This window comes from Lissotriton helveticus, chromosome 4_1 (assembly GCF_964261635.1).
Source record: "Lissotriton helveticus chromosome 4_1, aLisHel1.1, whole genome shotgun sequence".
Taxonomy (NCBI): domain Eukaryota; kingdom Metazoa; phylum Chordata; class Amphibia; order Caudata; family Salamandridae; genus Lissotriton; species Lissotriton helveticus.
In genome coordinates this window covers 145,473,558-145,489,660 of record NC_136063.1, presented here as the reverse complement: position 1 = coordinate 145,489,660, position 16,103 = coordinate 145,473,558, and the positions used below count along the sequence as shown (strand labels likewise).

General features: G+C 46.3%; 1 protein-coding gene across 2 annotated transcripts in view; it reads right to left on the bottom strand.

Annotated features, from left to right (window-relative positions):
- Positions 1–16,103, bottom strand: part of NRBP2 (nuclear receptor binding protein 2) — a 383,035-nt gene that overhangs the window by 88,203 nt on the left and 278,729 nt on the right. For both annotated transcript variants that reach the window (XM_078686579.1, XM_078686580.1), the window contains exons 10-12: positions 14,743–14,838; positions 13,159–13,291; positions 263–365 (exon numbers count right to left, since the gene is read on the bottom strand). In XM_078686579.1, the coding sequence (XP_078542705.1) occupies positions 263–365; positions 13,159–13,291; positions 14,743–14,838 (332 nt within the window). The remainder of the gene's footprint in view (positions 1–262; positions 366–13,158; positions 13,292–14,742; positions 14,839–16,103) is intronic.

Genomic DNA, 16,103 nt, shown 5'->3' with positions numbered 1-16,103 from the left:
AGGTGCTGTTGTACGTAGCGTTGGACTTGCTCCAGTCCTCATGCAGAGTACTAGCACTGTCGACAGTATTGGGCTTGCACGCCCAATATTGAAGTCACACACATAGTATTGGAGTTGAGTGAGTACTGGGCATGCATACAGTATTGGGGTTACCCATAGTATTGGGGGAAACATGCAGTAGGGGAGCTATGCAGAGTGCTGGAGCCCCCCACAACATTGCCTAAAAGACTTTAATCCTAAGCTAAGGGACTCTGCTGCTCACCTCCACGCCACTGGAGGCCGGCCTTTCTGAGGGATTTCTGCCACAATAGTGTTCGGATCGATCAGCTTCGTTTTCTCTTCCACTGAGTTTTCAGGCATCAAATCTGTGGAAGAACAAAAACACAGAGTTAAAAAAAGAAGCGCCCAGCAGAGGAAGCAGATGTAGCAGGAGCCACTTCGGCCTTTCCTACACCTTAACATAGACATTGACACAACTGCTCATTTGGAAGGAGGTGTCCAGTGTATTCCGGTAGCTGCAGTTTTAGTAAGGTGTCTATTGCAATTGGAGGGCATGGTCTTCATACAGGAGTCTGGAGCCACTCAGGTAGGAAGCAAGTTCTATATTTCATGTGAGGGTTCTGACTATTAGGTCACAGCCACTGCAGGTCGGTCATGTTAAGGCTCCATCCATATTCCAACCATAATCGAGCTCGCCCAGCACACAGCCAACAACCTTCCATCCATCATCACAAGTTCTCAGCATCCACAATCAACATTTTGAAGCAAGCCCACTCCAACCATGCAAACAGACACCTCATGTCACTATAATGGCTCGGCCAGATCACAGCTTCCGAGTGATAAGACACCAGCGCTGCTCATGTTACCCCAGACACCTTGTTTCATTTAATTTCCTGCTACAGGTCCCAAAAGGCCAGCCCTTTATGATCTTCCTGGCATCCACTGTGTGGATCAGGATTACCCATTTCTTTATTTTTAACTTCATAAAATGAAAAGAAAATGTGCTGACCAAACAATTTACTATATGAAACATCGGTAAACAATAAATCTGAATGTAAGATTAGTATAAAGAAGTCCACAGGGTCAACCAAGGACATTACTATATTGAAACAGGCTTAAGTGTATGGGTAACAGCAATTAGGCTTCAGAAAGAACAAACATGAGGGATTGAGAATAAGTCATAAACAATGGATTGCCCATCCCTTCGCTAGAAACTTCAAAGGCCTACCGCCTTGCCTAGTTCGAGGTTTCTGTTAATCTCCCCTGTACCAAAACAACCCAGAAGGGATCTAAATATTTTCAATATCAATTGCCAGATGTCCATCCAATGACTCCTGGTGTTTGGTCCCTCCCACCCCGCGTGGCCCCGAAGAACAAGTTACTTACCTTCGGTAACGATATATCTGTAAGAAACATTAGTTAGTTATAGATTCCTTACCGTAGAATTACCTCCAGGCGTCAGACTGGATCCGGAAAGTTTTTTCATCAGCAGTACCCCTGCGTGACGGAAGGTGGCGTTGGTCGGCTCTGCGTTCATCGTTGGAGTCGTGTCGACGGGATGACGTCGCGGCAGCTACTTAAACGCCGCCCTCGTGCGGTGACGTCAGTTCTATACACAACTTTCGGTGCCAGAAACGCAGAGCCATGCAAGACACTGACCCCTTGTGCACAAACCTTGGGCCCTGTAAGGATAATCTTAAACCTAGAAATCAGTTCGCAGAACGGGGAGGATGGGTGGGGCGGTAAGGAATCTATAACTAACTAATGTTTCTTACAGATATATCGTTACCGAAGTAAGTAACTTGTTCATCTGAAAGAAACACGTTAGTTATAGATTCCTTACCTTAGAATAGATACCCCAGCAATACCAACCCCAGAGGTGGATCTGCAAACCAAGAGCACAGCAGAAAGTCCTGGAGAACAGAACGGCCAAAGAAGCGATCTCTCCGGACTTGAATGTCAAGACAGTAGTGCTTCGTAAAAGTGTGCAACAAAGCCCACATAGCTGCCTGACAGATGTCAGGCAGAGGAACGCTTCGTCCCAGAGCAGTGGTTGCCGCCGTCGCCCTGGTGGAATGGGTACGCAGCCCCACTGGAGGCTCATTCTTTGCCAAACAATAGCAGACTTTGATACATAAAACGACCCACTGGGAGATAGTTTGTGTACGGCCCGACCTTTCTTGGCGCCCACGTACCCAACAAAGGAACTGTTTGGTGCGATCCAAATAAAAGGAAAGCACACATTTTAGGACCAGACGATAGAGCCTCTCTTCCTCCTTCGAAGGATGCGGAAAGAAGGTGGGCAAGGTGATGGTGTGCCCAATGTGGAAGGCAGTGGCTACCTTGGGTAGGAAGGATGGACGAGTCCTGAGGACAACTTTGTCCGGATGCACAGAGAGAAAAGGAGGCTTAGAAGAAAGTGCCCGAAGCTCACTCACCCGTCTAGCAGAGGTGAGGGAAGGAATGCTTTAAGTGCAAGACGAATCGCCGAAGCTCCAGAAGGTTGATGTGGAGCTCTGACTCCGCCGGAAACCAGAGTCCTCTGATCTCCGCCTCTCCCATGTAGCCGTCCCATCTCAGAAGGGACGCATCCGTCACCACTGTGTGGTCTGGTTGGGGAAGGGAGGGGGATTTGCCGTTGACCCAATCCTGGTTCGGGAGCCACCACTGCAATTGTCGAGCAGTGCCGTCAGAGATCTAAAATGCAATCGGACGGGATGGTGCGCCAGTGGGGGTGGTGATGGGGAATCCTGCCGCCCACTGGCGTGTGATGGGCCTGAAATGTCGTACTAGGAAGGTTTGGAGGCTGCTGCAGAGAGGGGAGAGGGGGAGGGGTTGGTGGGCTGGCCCACCGGCTGGCCCCCGGAAACATAACGGTTGTTCCCACCTCCCCGGCCGCGCGAAGGTTGGGTAACTTGCTGCGGCCTGTGGCTCTGGGGGAGACGTAGCGGGCCGTAGCCACGAAAGGGGCGAAAAGCAGACTGCACCGGGCGGGTGGAGAGGCGCCTTGAAACGCTCTACAGCATTATCTGCTTTGTCGCCAAAAAAGCTACAGCCATCAAAGGGCATGTCCATCAAGATGTTCTGAACATCCCTGAAAAACCAGTCGATCTTATCCAGGCGTAGCGACGAAGCGCTACTGACGTTGAAATGGCCCTGCCCTGAGAGTAGGCGGTGTCCAGCCCACAATGTATGGTAAACTTCACCGCATCCCTCCCGGCGGCTACAGCCTGGTAGAGCACTGTCCAGGCCTCCTTGGGACACTGAGGCAGCACCTGCGCAACGGTATCCCACAGAGAGTGGGAATAACGGCCCAAGAGACTTGCGGTGTTTACCGACCGCAGTCCTAAGCTGGCGGAAGAGAAAATCTTCTTCCAAGATGGTCCAGCTTCTTGGATTCCCTTTCCGGGTGAGCGGTAGGGAATGCGCTTTTGGAAGTGGCGGTTTGGACCACCAAGCTCTCCGGGGTGGGGTGTTGAGAGAGGAAAGTGGGGTCGCCCGGAGCCGGGCAGTGGCGTCGGGCGATCATCCTGTCCACGGGAGCCCCTGTGTTGGGCCTGGACCTCATGCCAAAAGGACGTCGGTGAGGGCCTCAATAAACGGCAGCAGGGGCTCCGAAGAGCTTGCAGGTAGGGTAGGAGTTATGCTCATTAAGAAAAATTAGAAGGCAAATGGATTGTGATGTCAGTAGTAAGAAATCCCGTATAGTCGTAGTCCTTGTATTGGTAGGTGATGTCAGGGGGGCTGGGAACGAGTAGTTTGGAAATCAAAGGTGGGATTGCGGGAACTGAAGAGAGGAATTTCAAGTTTGTGGCATGGGCGGCATCTGAGAAATGTGGGCAAGGACATTGAATCAGGGAGAGGGACTCAATCTGGCTAAAGAGTAATGAGTTGTGGTTAGTGATGGGCAGAGAGGGAGAGAAAAGGCATGGGTTATCACTCAAGAAAGGGTTGTAGGAGGCCATTGTAGGAGAGGGTGTACAAAGGGATGCATGGTTGGTGTCCGGCACACTTGAGAGTCTACAGATAGTGGATAGATTCATTTTGTTCACAGCTCTTTTTATGATAGGCAAAATATTGTCCAATACTGCTACATGGTCATTAGAGGATTGGACTAGGATGATGCCATGGTTATAAAGAGATATGCTAGCGACTGCCTCACGTAAGGGTGAATGGGATATTGTTAGTCTAAGCCCATGTGGTGTTTTCCTGGAATTAGTTATTCGGAGTAGGGAGTATATGGCAGTTCTCCACTGAGCACATCTTTAAGTGTAGAAGATGAGGTCACTGGTTAGCATGCCCCTGCTCGAACAGAAGTATGGGTCAGAGATAAGGGTTTCCGGATGGGATTTGAGCTGGTTATTAATTGTGTAGCCATTAAGGCCTGTTGGATTTAGTGTTGTATCCATGGCTCAAGGAGCACAGGCTAAAATGGGGAGGAGGAAGTGAATGAGTGGTGTTGTCATTGGGTCAAAGAGCGACGAAAAGGTATCATGGGGGCACTATAGAAAAGGCCGCTATAATAGGCGTTAGGCCCTTAGGAGGGTAGAGGGGTGCTTTGGTCTCTGATCCTGAATCTTAAACCATGTTGCAGGATGCATACCCGACATGGGGGCAATCATTTTAACAGAATAACCGTGGGTGTCATTGGGGGAGGCGCAGTCTAAGTTAGGGGACTAAGGACCATGACGAGTGTCAGGGTGCTTCTCCAGTGGTAGAAGGTCAGTTTTGGGGAATTGTTTTCACATGGGGAGTGAGAGAAGCAGATCAGTTGCAGTCTCCCTGGTACAATCGCATCACAAAAAAGCAACTGCTGTCGTCTATATATCCCTCGGGATGTCTAGACTGTAAGAAAGAAATAGAAAAAGGGAAGGAGGAATGAGTGGAAGTGGTCCTGCAGAGTTTACTTCCCCTCCAAAAAGTTATTTGGTTGGGATATCCAAAGACATTGGAGAAGACGCCTCACTCATCGTGCCATGCTTCATCATAGGCGTCTTTCCACACCCAGGTAAGACTCAACAAAAGCCGTTAAGGGAGTTCTTATATAATGCATAAAACTGGCTATTCAGGGAACCACATGAGTGAAGTTAAAAATACATCCAGGTATACCCAAACAGTGTGTTTATTCGGTGGGTACCTGGGGTATAGGATAAAAGCGTGAATGGGGTTGTATCTGAATTAATTGATTCAGTTATACCCTCTTCAAAATGCCAACATGTTTCGGCCCGCAACGTGTGCCCACATGGGTCTGGGGCCTTCTTCAGGGCTGGATAATCTACTCTTCAAAAAATACCTGCTCTAAATCCTGCACACATTCCATGCAAAGAAAATGAGGCCTAATGCGCTCATTTGTGTATTCGGTTTGTTCAGTAGTCGCCCTTCCCGCCGCCGAGTGGCGGGCAGGGAGATACAGACAGGTACTAGAGCGGTGATTGATCTTTGAGGAATGTGTGACTATAAGACAGCACCAAACCCCTGACCCGCATGGTGCTATTTAGCATACCGCAGTAGAAATACTACTGAATAACAGTGGAAAAAGTGCTTGTTCCCTTTGATCGTTACAATAAATACATAAAAATCAGTGAGAAACATGCCTGTTCCCTCCAAAGGGCTGATCAGGGGATGGAAGGAAGCAGCCCTTCCTGTTCTTGAGCCTAAGGTAGGTTTGCTTGCTGCGAGACCCCGGTTCCATGAGAGTGGCTGATGAGGCTAGCTCCCGTATGCGGCCAGAAACAGTCGGCTGCGGGGAGATCTATCAAGGCAGGAGTCAGCTCTGCACGACGTAGATCTTCAACACAGCATTCAATACGAGCAGGGCTCCTGCTCGGCGGTCATGCTGTGATGCAGCGCGCCATCTCCCACTCCGGGACCCTAAACAGCAGTTCGGGAGGCGGGAGGGTCCATATCCAGAGCAGTGCAGCAGATGTCATCCCAGTAGTGCCTCGGGGAGGCTTTCACAAACTCTGTGCAATGACTTATGACTGACCAACTGTAAGACAGGAGTGCGATGGACTCTCGATCCATACCCCACGAGGGACTATGCAGGCTTCCGTCCTTCTAGCCTCCAAGCAGACAGAGAGGGCCTTTGACGACTAAGTAAGTGGATTCCTCCATTACATTCCGAATTGTTCTTTCAGAAGCTAAAAAGTAGAGGGGTGGCTGGTAAGGGCACAAATAGGGATATTCACTAAAAAGTGATCCCAAGACCGGGAGCTACTTTCTGGTGTTCCATCTTGGCGGCCATCAAAGAGAAGGGTCAGGGAAGAACCCCCATCCCGACATTGGGAGGCATGAAAACGAAAAGGGTGCTAAGACTTCCAAGAGCACAGCAAGATCATACTAAAATAACTTGCTTTTTATGTAGTGCTTCATAAAGCACCTCTGACTCTTCTAAGCACTGTAAATAACAGGTGTTACTATTACCTAATTTAACAGTGCTCAATTTGCTGGCCTCAGAAGGATGGAAAGCAGGGTTGGCCTTACTGGAATTTGCACTGGAGACGCTGCAGATCACAGCAAGGGGGGGCGGGGGAGCAGTGCAGGGGCCAGTGCGGCTGACTCCAGAGCGCAGGGCTCATGGTTTGACGCCCAATGCTGGCGACAGCTCAGCTCAGCATCATATGACTCTGGGCAATAGCTCACTTAATCCCCCGACGGCCCCCCCAGTGCCAGGATACCCTTAGGGGTGATAGGTTTGTGCTTTACAAATGTGGAATTATACCAACTATCAGCAGCATGTGTCAATTCATTGAGCCATCTCACTAATAAGTGTCAAAAAATTGTGCAACACAAATGCTGATAATATAAAATATAAAAGAGTGAGGCAGAGAGAGGAATCAGCCAAGGGAGGGAGACTGACACAGTTGAGAGGAGGAACACAAATAAAGAGACAGCGACTAAAGCAGCTACCAGGTGCCCGCCCTGGCATTCTCCGTCTACTGCTGCATTCACAATTGTTGGGCACCCGCTGTACTCCTGCCCCTGGCTCAGAGTGCTGCTAAACAAACCTTAATCTGTACTTCCTGCCAGTCAGGGCAACTCCCACGAGAACAATAGTTCCTCTGAGGCCAGAGATTTGTATTTAAAAGCCCTTGTTTTTCCTCAGGTTCACTGTGCGGAAGCAGGAGGCGCAGAGCACAATTGGTACAATGTGTGCCCGCCTCAATCTGATAATGAAGATGTAGAATGCGAGGAACACGAGTGGTACACGGTGTACCCCACCGCTTGCCCATCCCTCACGCTGAAAGAACAGGAGTACAGATCAAGTGGTACAAGGTGTACTTTACCACTTCGCTGTGTAAGTCTGATGATGAAGGAAGGAAATTAGCGATTAAGTGCTGACCATGAGAAGGGGTTGGACACGAATCCCTGCTCACACCTGTGGTCTCTTTTGGCCCAGTATGAGTAGGTGGGATCTCGGCCTTTTAAAGATTGTACATTTTTTGCACAAGTTGCCTATCTTGATTGCACTTTCAGTTCTTTCCTTGCTCATGAGGATCTATCCCTGCCTGTAAAAAAGGTGCATGGCTCAAGCCACCAACCTCCATTCCTGCCCAATTGGCATCACTACCCATTTTGCAGCCCTCCTTCCTTGTGCCTGTTGCCAAGTGGATCACTGGGCCTTCTATCCCGGCTTTTTTGGTACACATGCATGAGGCACCAGGCTGCCCTTCTGGCTCGGTTGGTGCTGTGTAGCAGCATATGTGTTTTAGTCCTCCAAGCCGCCACAACATGACTAACTATAATAGACCATTCAGATAGATCAGTGACTCCCACACTACCCAAAAAAATGGTACCTTCTCTTCTTTCTTTATGCTTTCACCCCCCCTTATTTGTTATTCAAAGCCCCCCAATTGCACCCTAGGCTACTACCGCACCCGCGGATCATTCCAGCACCTCCCAGGGGGCGGTATCAGCCACTTTGGGAACCACTGAGATAGATCCTTGCCTCTTTCACCTGTCCTAGAATGATTAAAACCATGAAACATAACAGAGAACCTGCAGAGCAAATGAACGATAACCGACAGCTAATACAATTATATTTTTCGCACCCATTTCTCACACTCCAGCACCACACTACTAGGCGCTGCACCCTTAGATAAGAGCAGTCAAAATGATTCCCATGCAGAATACAATATTCTGGTCACCACACGACCTCCCCCCAATATAGCGCTGTACCTGCCCGAAAATGTACTTTGCCGCCCCTTACTGACATATGAAGGGTTATATATATATATATATATATATATATATATATATATATATATATAAATATATATATATATATATAAATATATATATATATATATATATAAATGCTACAGTACAATACACCACATCCCCAAATGGTTCACCATGTTTTAAAAAAATATTTTTTCATTAAATCAGTCAGTACATTACAAACATTGTACCAATAACGAATTCAAACAATCAGGCCATCATCCTCTGTATGTCATAAATACAGAAGTAATTCCACTTGAGGGACCACTGTGTACAGAACATCACAGTAGGAAAAACAGCCTGATAATCCTTCTCTCCCAGATATATGCCCTTAGTGTTTAACCCTCCGATTCCTGCCTGTCGTCTGCAGAACCCTCCTTGACATCCCCAAATCTAGTAAGGATCTCCCACCATGTTTGCAAATCCCTCCTACATTGATGAAGCCGCACCTCTTCGGCCACTGCCCATTCTGTTACATGTTTGATCCAACCCCGTTCACCGGCCCTACCGGGCACATCTATGAGATGTTTTTTCAAAATGGTAACCCAATATACCCTTGTAGGTTTGGGCAATGAAAATCTCAAGATAAAAAGGTATCTACAAGGGATTTTGTTTGTATTGAATATATTCTTTTGCTTTAAGTGATTTCAAGTAAGTCACAAATGAACAAACTACACAGTGTCCACTAGGACAACAATAATGAAAATTAATTTCGAAGAAGAGAAACAAAAGCACACGGTAAATCCTATTTTATATCAAAATAATTTTATCTAATTTTCATCATATCAAATTGCAGAAAAGGGTACATAAAAAAGAAGGGATATCAGCAAAAAGAAGTTACGGTATGTACATACATACAAAATCAATTTGAGGACATATGTCATAACCTGCATCAGCTCCTAAATAATTGTAAAGCAATAGTTAACTAAACATAGAAAAGAATTGGTAGGAAACTAACATTTTCTTGGGAGTTGATGGAAATGTCGACGTTTCGGTCTTTATGGCATCAGTCCCTTAGATCATCCTCGGGACAATGGTTTATTTTGCAAGATATATAAAAGACCTTTGTCATTCAAGGCGAAGTCACAGATGACCTCCGATAGATTGGTATTGTGGAAAAACACCTGGGAACTACTTCGGGTGTTTGGACCTCCAATATATGTTAAAGGAGAAGCTGGAAATAATTGTGCTTCAATCCTTAAAGAAACGGCACCGCTATGTTTAGTGTAATGTCGTGCTCTGGACTTCACACAGATCTAGCGGCACTTGTTCAAAGTAACGAGAGACACCACTGGCGGGAACCAGTGATGGCAATCCGCCATTTTGCAAGCAGCAGGGCCAGTTGCTTGAATTTCCATTCTATTTTCCTGCCCTTCCTGTCCTGACCGTCCCCAAGAGACAGGTGGCCGGGTCCAATTTGACTTAACACCCTCAAAATGCTTCACCATGTTAGTTTCATAGGGGCCAGATGGTGAGTCTAGTAGGGAAAGGACAACCTGCAGAACACAAGGCATATAATGCATATCCAACCTCTTCACTGTATCAGCTTTAGAGGAAACGAATCGCGAGTCTTGAAGGCAAAGGACAGAAAGTGCAGAGCAGGAGTTAAATCACGTGTACCCAACCACTAAACCTTTTGAGTCTTATCGGGAAAGAATACAAAATGCGAAACATGTGTCATACAACGTGTACTCAACCGCTTGACTGCGTCAGCCTTACACTGAAGGATTAGAACGTTTGGGACAAGAGTAGCAAGATGCGTACAGAGTGGATTGACTGTAGTGATCTCACCATAAGGACAGAGTGGACAACCTCACTCATAGAATGTGCCCCCAATGGCTTGGCCCTGGTTCAAAATCAACTGGTCAGATGCTGAGCCTATGGTGTAGATTCTGACTTATAGTCTATATTTGGGTATACAATGAGCCAGACTTGTACCTGTCCTGTTCTCTAGAGATCTGTATTGAACAAGCACATCTTGCACCCAACTTTTCTATACTCTAGTGAGAAGTATTGAAATTGTCTGTCTTGCATCCATCTTTTCCTATTCTATAGGAATGGCTGTTGAAGTGAGAAATGCATGGTCTGGTGGTTCAGTGGAGTAACACGCCCACTCCAGGGATCTGTGTTTGACCTCATGGTCATAGGATCATAGCCTGGTGGGTACACTCAGCCTTTCATTCTTCTGAGGTTGATAAAATGAGTAACACCGAGATGGATAACAATACACATGTGTTATTTACTACCAATTTGCTCCAAGGGGTGAAAGTGTGCTTTCAAAATACCCATATTATGTTACATTAGATATTGAAAGGGCCAGGCTGGTACCAGACATCAAATGTGCAGCTAGAAGTATTAAAGGGGCCCAGCTTCAACCAATCCTGTACTCTAGACAGCATTATTGAATGGACCTGGCTTATTCCTGTCTTGTCTTGTACTCTAGAGAGTGGTATTGAAAGGGAATAGCTTATCTCCTCTAGTGAGATCCATCTTGAACTTGTCCTGATCCCTATAGATATGTGTTTAAAGGCACTCCATATTTCTGGTGACTTGTACAGCCCTCTTCAATTCTCTAGAGATTAGTTTTGAAAGGGATTGCCTTGCACTCTTCTTGTTTCCTAGAGTTCAGAATAAAGAGGACCTTTCTTATACTCAACTTACTTCTGCACATAGTTTTCATGTTCTGTTCTTAAATGGATGGAACTAAAAGAACCGGCTGGTGCCTGCCTTTTGAGTTCTCCAGGGCTCAGTACTGAAAAGGCCTGGCTGTTACATCCCTGTTCTGCTCTCATGGAATGGGTGTGTCTGTCCTGAGCTCTAGAGACCAGCACTGAAAATGGTTTGGTATGTACTTGCTCTGCTCTCTAGAGATTGGTATTGAAAGGGCCCGGTGTAATACCCATCATGTTCTGTTCTTCAGAAATACAGAGGGTTGGTTTCTAGAGATCTGTTGTAATATATTCCTTTCTTGACATCATCGCGCTGGGGACCTGGCGCAAGTTGTCACGAGAAATGCTTACCTGTACTGTGTATCATTTGTATGTCGTTCCACGTTCGGATGCAGGACGCGACATGCCAGGATTCCAACAACGTTATTCAGTTGTCGGAGATCTTGGTGTGTGGCGTGAGCATCCGGTCGTGGGTGCAGCATTTCATGGAAATAAATTCCTTTCTCATCATTTACTGTTCCTGGCATCTTCATTACAAGATCAATGTCAAACGGACTTGGAGAGTAACCCTACTGCCCTCTAGAGATAGGTGCTGAAAGAGCCCGGCTTGTACCTTCCTACTCTCTGGAGATAGGAGCTGGAAGAGTCCGGCTTGCACCCTCCTGCCCTCTTGAGACAGGTGGTGACAGAGCCCGGCTTGTACATATCCAGTTATTCTACAGGTTGGAATTGAAAGGGCTTTGTAATCACAACAGAAGAGATTATAAGGCCTATGCCTCTAGACTAAGATATTCTAATACTAATAACTTGTCTTTATAGAGCGCTTTATACCGCACTTATACAATTTGAGATGCAGTGGCCCCCTCGCTGAGAAGGGGGTACACTTTGAGTGGCTAACAGCCATCAGAGCCAGCTGCAATGGCAAACAGAACAGTACGGATATGGAGCATCTCCACGGCGATTGTTCGATTGAAGGAAAAACCAAGGGTTGACCAGAAAACGTAGAGCTCCTTCGCCCCAACATCATTCAGTTCCGAATGCCCTATAGTGGCCCCCAGTGAAAACCCTCTCAAGCATTGCTTTGTGTTGTCCAGTTCCCAGTGACTGCCCTCCAAAGGACACCAAAACCGGTGGGTAAAAATACCAAAAAGTCTTGCAAAGGGTCTCCCAAAAACATTTTACACTGGATGCCCCACATCTTCCCTGGCTCAACCTCACAAGCCCCATATTATGCCAAGACTGGCCGAGGATAAGTTTTGTTTTCATAAACAGTGAGGAATCAAATGATAAATCCATCTGGTATACAAAAGAGGACACAAAAGTTGTCCAAACCCCCAAAATCAGGACATGCTACAAGTTGCTTTGTGTTGTTTGTTCCCCAGTGACAGATCCCCAAAGGATACCATCCCTTGCTTTGTGTTTTCTGTGCCGCAGGGACAGATCCCCAAATAATACCCGGCCCTTACTTTGTGTTTTCTGTGCCGCAGGGACAGATCCCCAAATGATACCTGGCTCTTGCTTTGTAAGGTTTGTTCCCCAGTGACAAATCCTCAAAGGACTCCGTTACATTGGAGGAACCGTTTTTACTGCATACATGTGGCGTCTGCATTCCAGACTGCCAAATCAACAACGGATATACCCGCCAGTAGTTGTTTGTTTGTTTTTTACCTTCCTGTGAACCTTCACCAATTACCTAGTACATTTACCCGACAACGCCTTGTTGGAAATATCACCGGCTAACCGAAACAGTTATACGTAAACCGCCCACAGCCCTGAAGAGTCACAAGCTAGCGGCTCGCTTGACTAAACACAGGTCGGCTGGTTATGTGTATTTTTTGTCTTGATGCCACCCTTCCAGAACAGGAGGGCTTAATACATCTTAAAATATTTGACCTATTTGTGTCCACCTAGACTCATTACTCAGGACTTGTGCTTTTTGTTCGTTGCACAAAGGAAAAAAACCTATATGACTAACTCACCATAACGTGTGCACTGGAATTGTGTTGTATTCAATTTGTTGGGCCCTAGCCAACTGTTACAGAGGTTCTTGAGGTCTCCTCTGTCCGTGTTGCACCGTTTATATTATTTTTCATTTGCTATTGTCTTTACCCACATTAACCGCTACCAGCATAGGCGCCACTTTTTCGTGTACACTTCAAAACCCTACACGGAATTGCTGAAATCCTCAAAGGACGCCTGCCACTTGCTTTGTGTTTTCTCTTCCCCAGTGACAGATCTCCAAAGGAAGCCCAGCCATCTCTCAACTTACATTGATTGTTGATGAAACAATGGGCAGACAGAAGCTTCAGCGAGTGGACTTCGAAGAGCACACGGTGGAAGAGAAGGCTATGAGCTGTTGGCCGCTTCACAGGATCGTCGGACAGACACTGGAGGATGAACTCCTGCCAACAGGAAAGAAATAAACATGAGACTGGCATCAAAGAGCAGGGACAGAACATGCTCCTACTTTGACAGTGCCTGAAAGGTATCCAGTTCAATACTGATCTGTATCAGCTACCTTGGGCCTACCTTTTATACTATGCATGTACATCAGAGCAGCGGGTGAGAGAAGGTCATTGGCTTAACTGGTATGAATACATACTATTGACTTCATATCCTAGCAACGCTCTTATATTTTGTGTAATCTTGCGCAAGCCATTTTAGGTTTAACTTTGTTGTTCATTTAAGAAAAAATACGACTGTTAGGAAGCAATAAGCAAGTACGGATTGGCTGAGAAAGCCGCAGATATTTCATGTGTCATTGTCCGTCAATCCACAAAGGTGGGATGAGCTTGTGACTAAATGGGATGTGGGAGACCAAGTCTTCAATCTAAAGTTCTCTTTTACAAACCAATATAGTTTGGCACTTTGAAGTGAAAAAAGACCACAATTTCCAGAATGTTTTTTTGTGTTTTTTTTTTAAAGTGAAAGCCTTGGACTGGAAATATGGTGCATGGAGGGGTTTTATAACGCCCAAACCTATCTACAAAAGCAATTTGTGTTTCCTTGAAATGGGCCAAGAGCTTCACCTGACAACTTTGGGCATGCAGGCTAGTATCCCAACAAGATGGTATGCTGGTCAGGGGGAACCATGCCTCTATCTAGCCCATGCTCCTAATATAGAAGCAGTGATGAGCAGAACCATTTCATATGCTTGGGCCGCCATCCGCCTCTCACAGATGCCCTGGCTGGAAAGTGGACAAGGAGCGAGATGGATTGTAGAATCTGTGGTGACGTTTAGAGAGTCTGAAGGCGAGGGCACCCGCTCCACCAACCCATGTCAAAGTGCTTGATTCTCATCCCTATGGGTGTGAGAGGACAATCTCTGTTAATACCTGAAACACTCAGAAACCAACACAAAATCTCCTCTTAAATGCCCTGCTTAATCCATTGGTGGCCATAGCAAATGGCTTCTAAAAGGGCTGAACTTATGGAAGCAAGCTAAAAGGGCATGGGCGGGTTGCTTTGACTTGTGGTTATACTTTGGCATCCACTGGGAGCCATCCAATAGCAGAAGACTGAGACCACCTTCAAGAGTCGGGAAGGCTGTACCAACATCCACGACTTGAAGAAGTGAGCATGTTCAGGCATGTCCTAGTGATGGTCAAGTATTCAACGAATCCACCAGGTGCTGAGACATGCCTTGTGTTACAATAACCTGGGTTAATGACTGGTATAGCCTATAAATGTAATCGTACAATAGATGCTAATGAAGAAAAAATGGTACCAACTGTAGGATCTGATAAGAAGAAAAAGGGGAATGTGGGTCAAGGCAATGCTGCACCGACAAGAACTAGAATCTAAGGTATGCCCACCAGACTCAAACTACAACAGACATTCAGGCTTCTCTCACCCGCATGTTGGGATCCTCCAAAGATTGCCCCGCACGGGTGATGGCACATTCCGAGACCTTTGTGTCGCCATTTCCTTGCAGTTCCAGTACAGCCATCTATTGATATGCAGAAAGAAGACAAGAAAGTTAGTGCCGGTGCTACAAAAAACATTTCTACAGTGTTGGCAAATTAAATCTTCTCTGGTCGCCCTCTTCTAACCCATAGTTTAACCCCTTGGGCACGGCCGCGATTCTGCGCCCGTTTTAAAGAATGGGCGGGTTCATGACGGCCCCCAGCCGTCATCAGCACACGCCCACCGTGATGCATGACGTCTGGGGGCCGTCATCAGCATGGAAGGGGTTAAGGAGCTCTGATAAACTGCTCAGTATTATCAACAAATATAATATTTGGATCCATTTTGCAATGTCAGAAAATTAAGTTTAAATTGTGGACCCTGAAGGACACCTGAAGCCCTTGAACTGCCCACAGTCTTCGATTCAATATCACAAGAAGCAGACATTCGAGGTTTAACGAAATGAGTTACATTTCAAGGTCTGAGGTTCTTTGTTGTCACACACTAACTGCTCAATGTCTGTCTGCTAAACTCTGTCCTATAAGCAGAAATGATACAATGCAGATGTTCATTATGTTCGACACAAGTTCAAACCACTTGCCTTTCTCAATGGTGTCCTTAGATCCAAAGGTGGAGCTTCTGCGCTACTCACTTCTTGAGTTATCGCCCATGTGCAACACCTCAGACCTCACTTCTCTACTCTCTAATGACAGACTGGGAGAAGTTGGTCTGTAGTGAACTGGGAGACGACTTCATGAAAAGATGCAAACAAAGTCACAGGCAAAGGCCAATCCAAAGAGCAGCATCTAAAATGTGGTGTCCCCCAGGGTTCTATCCTGTCCCTTTAACTTTTTTCATAAACACGTGCTACCACTGAGAGAGAAATTGTTCCTGGAGCTGTTACCGGACACGGCATGCAGGTGACCCCAATTCTTCCCAAGAGCTGAGTGCACAAATACCAAGAAGTCTTGTAGAGGGTTTCCCCAAAAAATGTAACACTGGATGCTCCTTATCTCGCCTTGCTCAAACAATACCGATGTAGAGTATCTACTAACTGGCGTAATATCTGCGATAGATCATCAATCTACAGTTCTCTTTTTTATCACAGTCCACACACCTCACTGTCATTATGTCCAAATCACCAGCACCTGTTAAAGCATCAACATTTCCAGATAAACTAATGCCAGTAAAAGAAAACCTCACCAGCCCCTCATCACGCCATGATAGGTTGAGAATACATTTTCTTTTCATAAACATTGACATTGAGGAACCAAATATTAAATCCCTTTGGTACACAACAGAGGATAC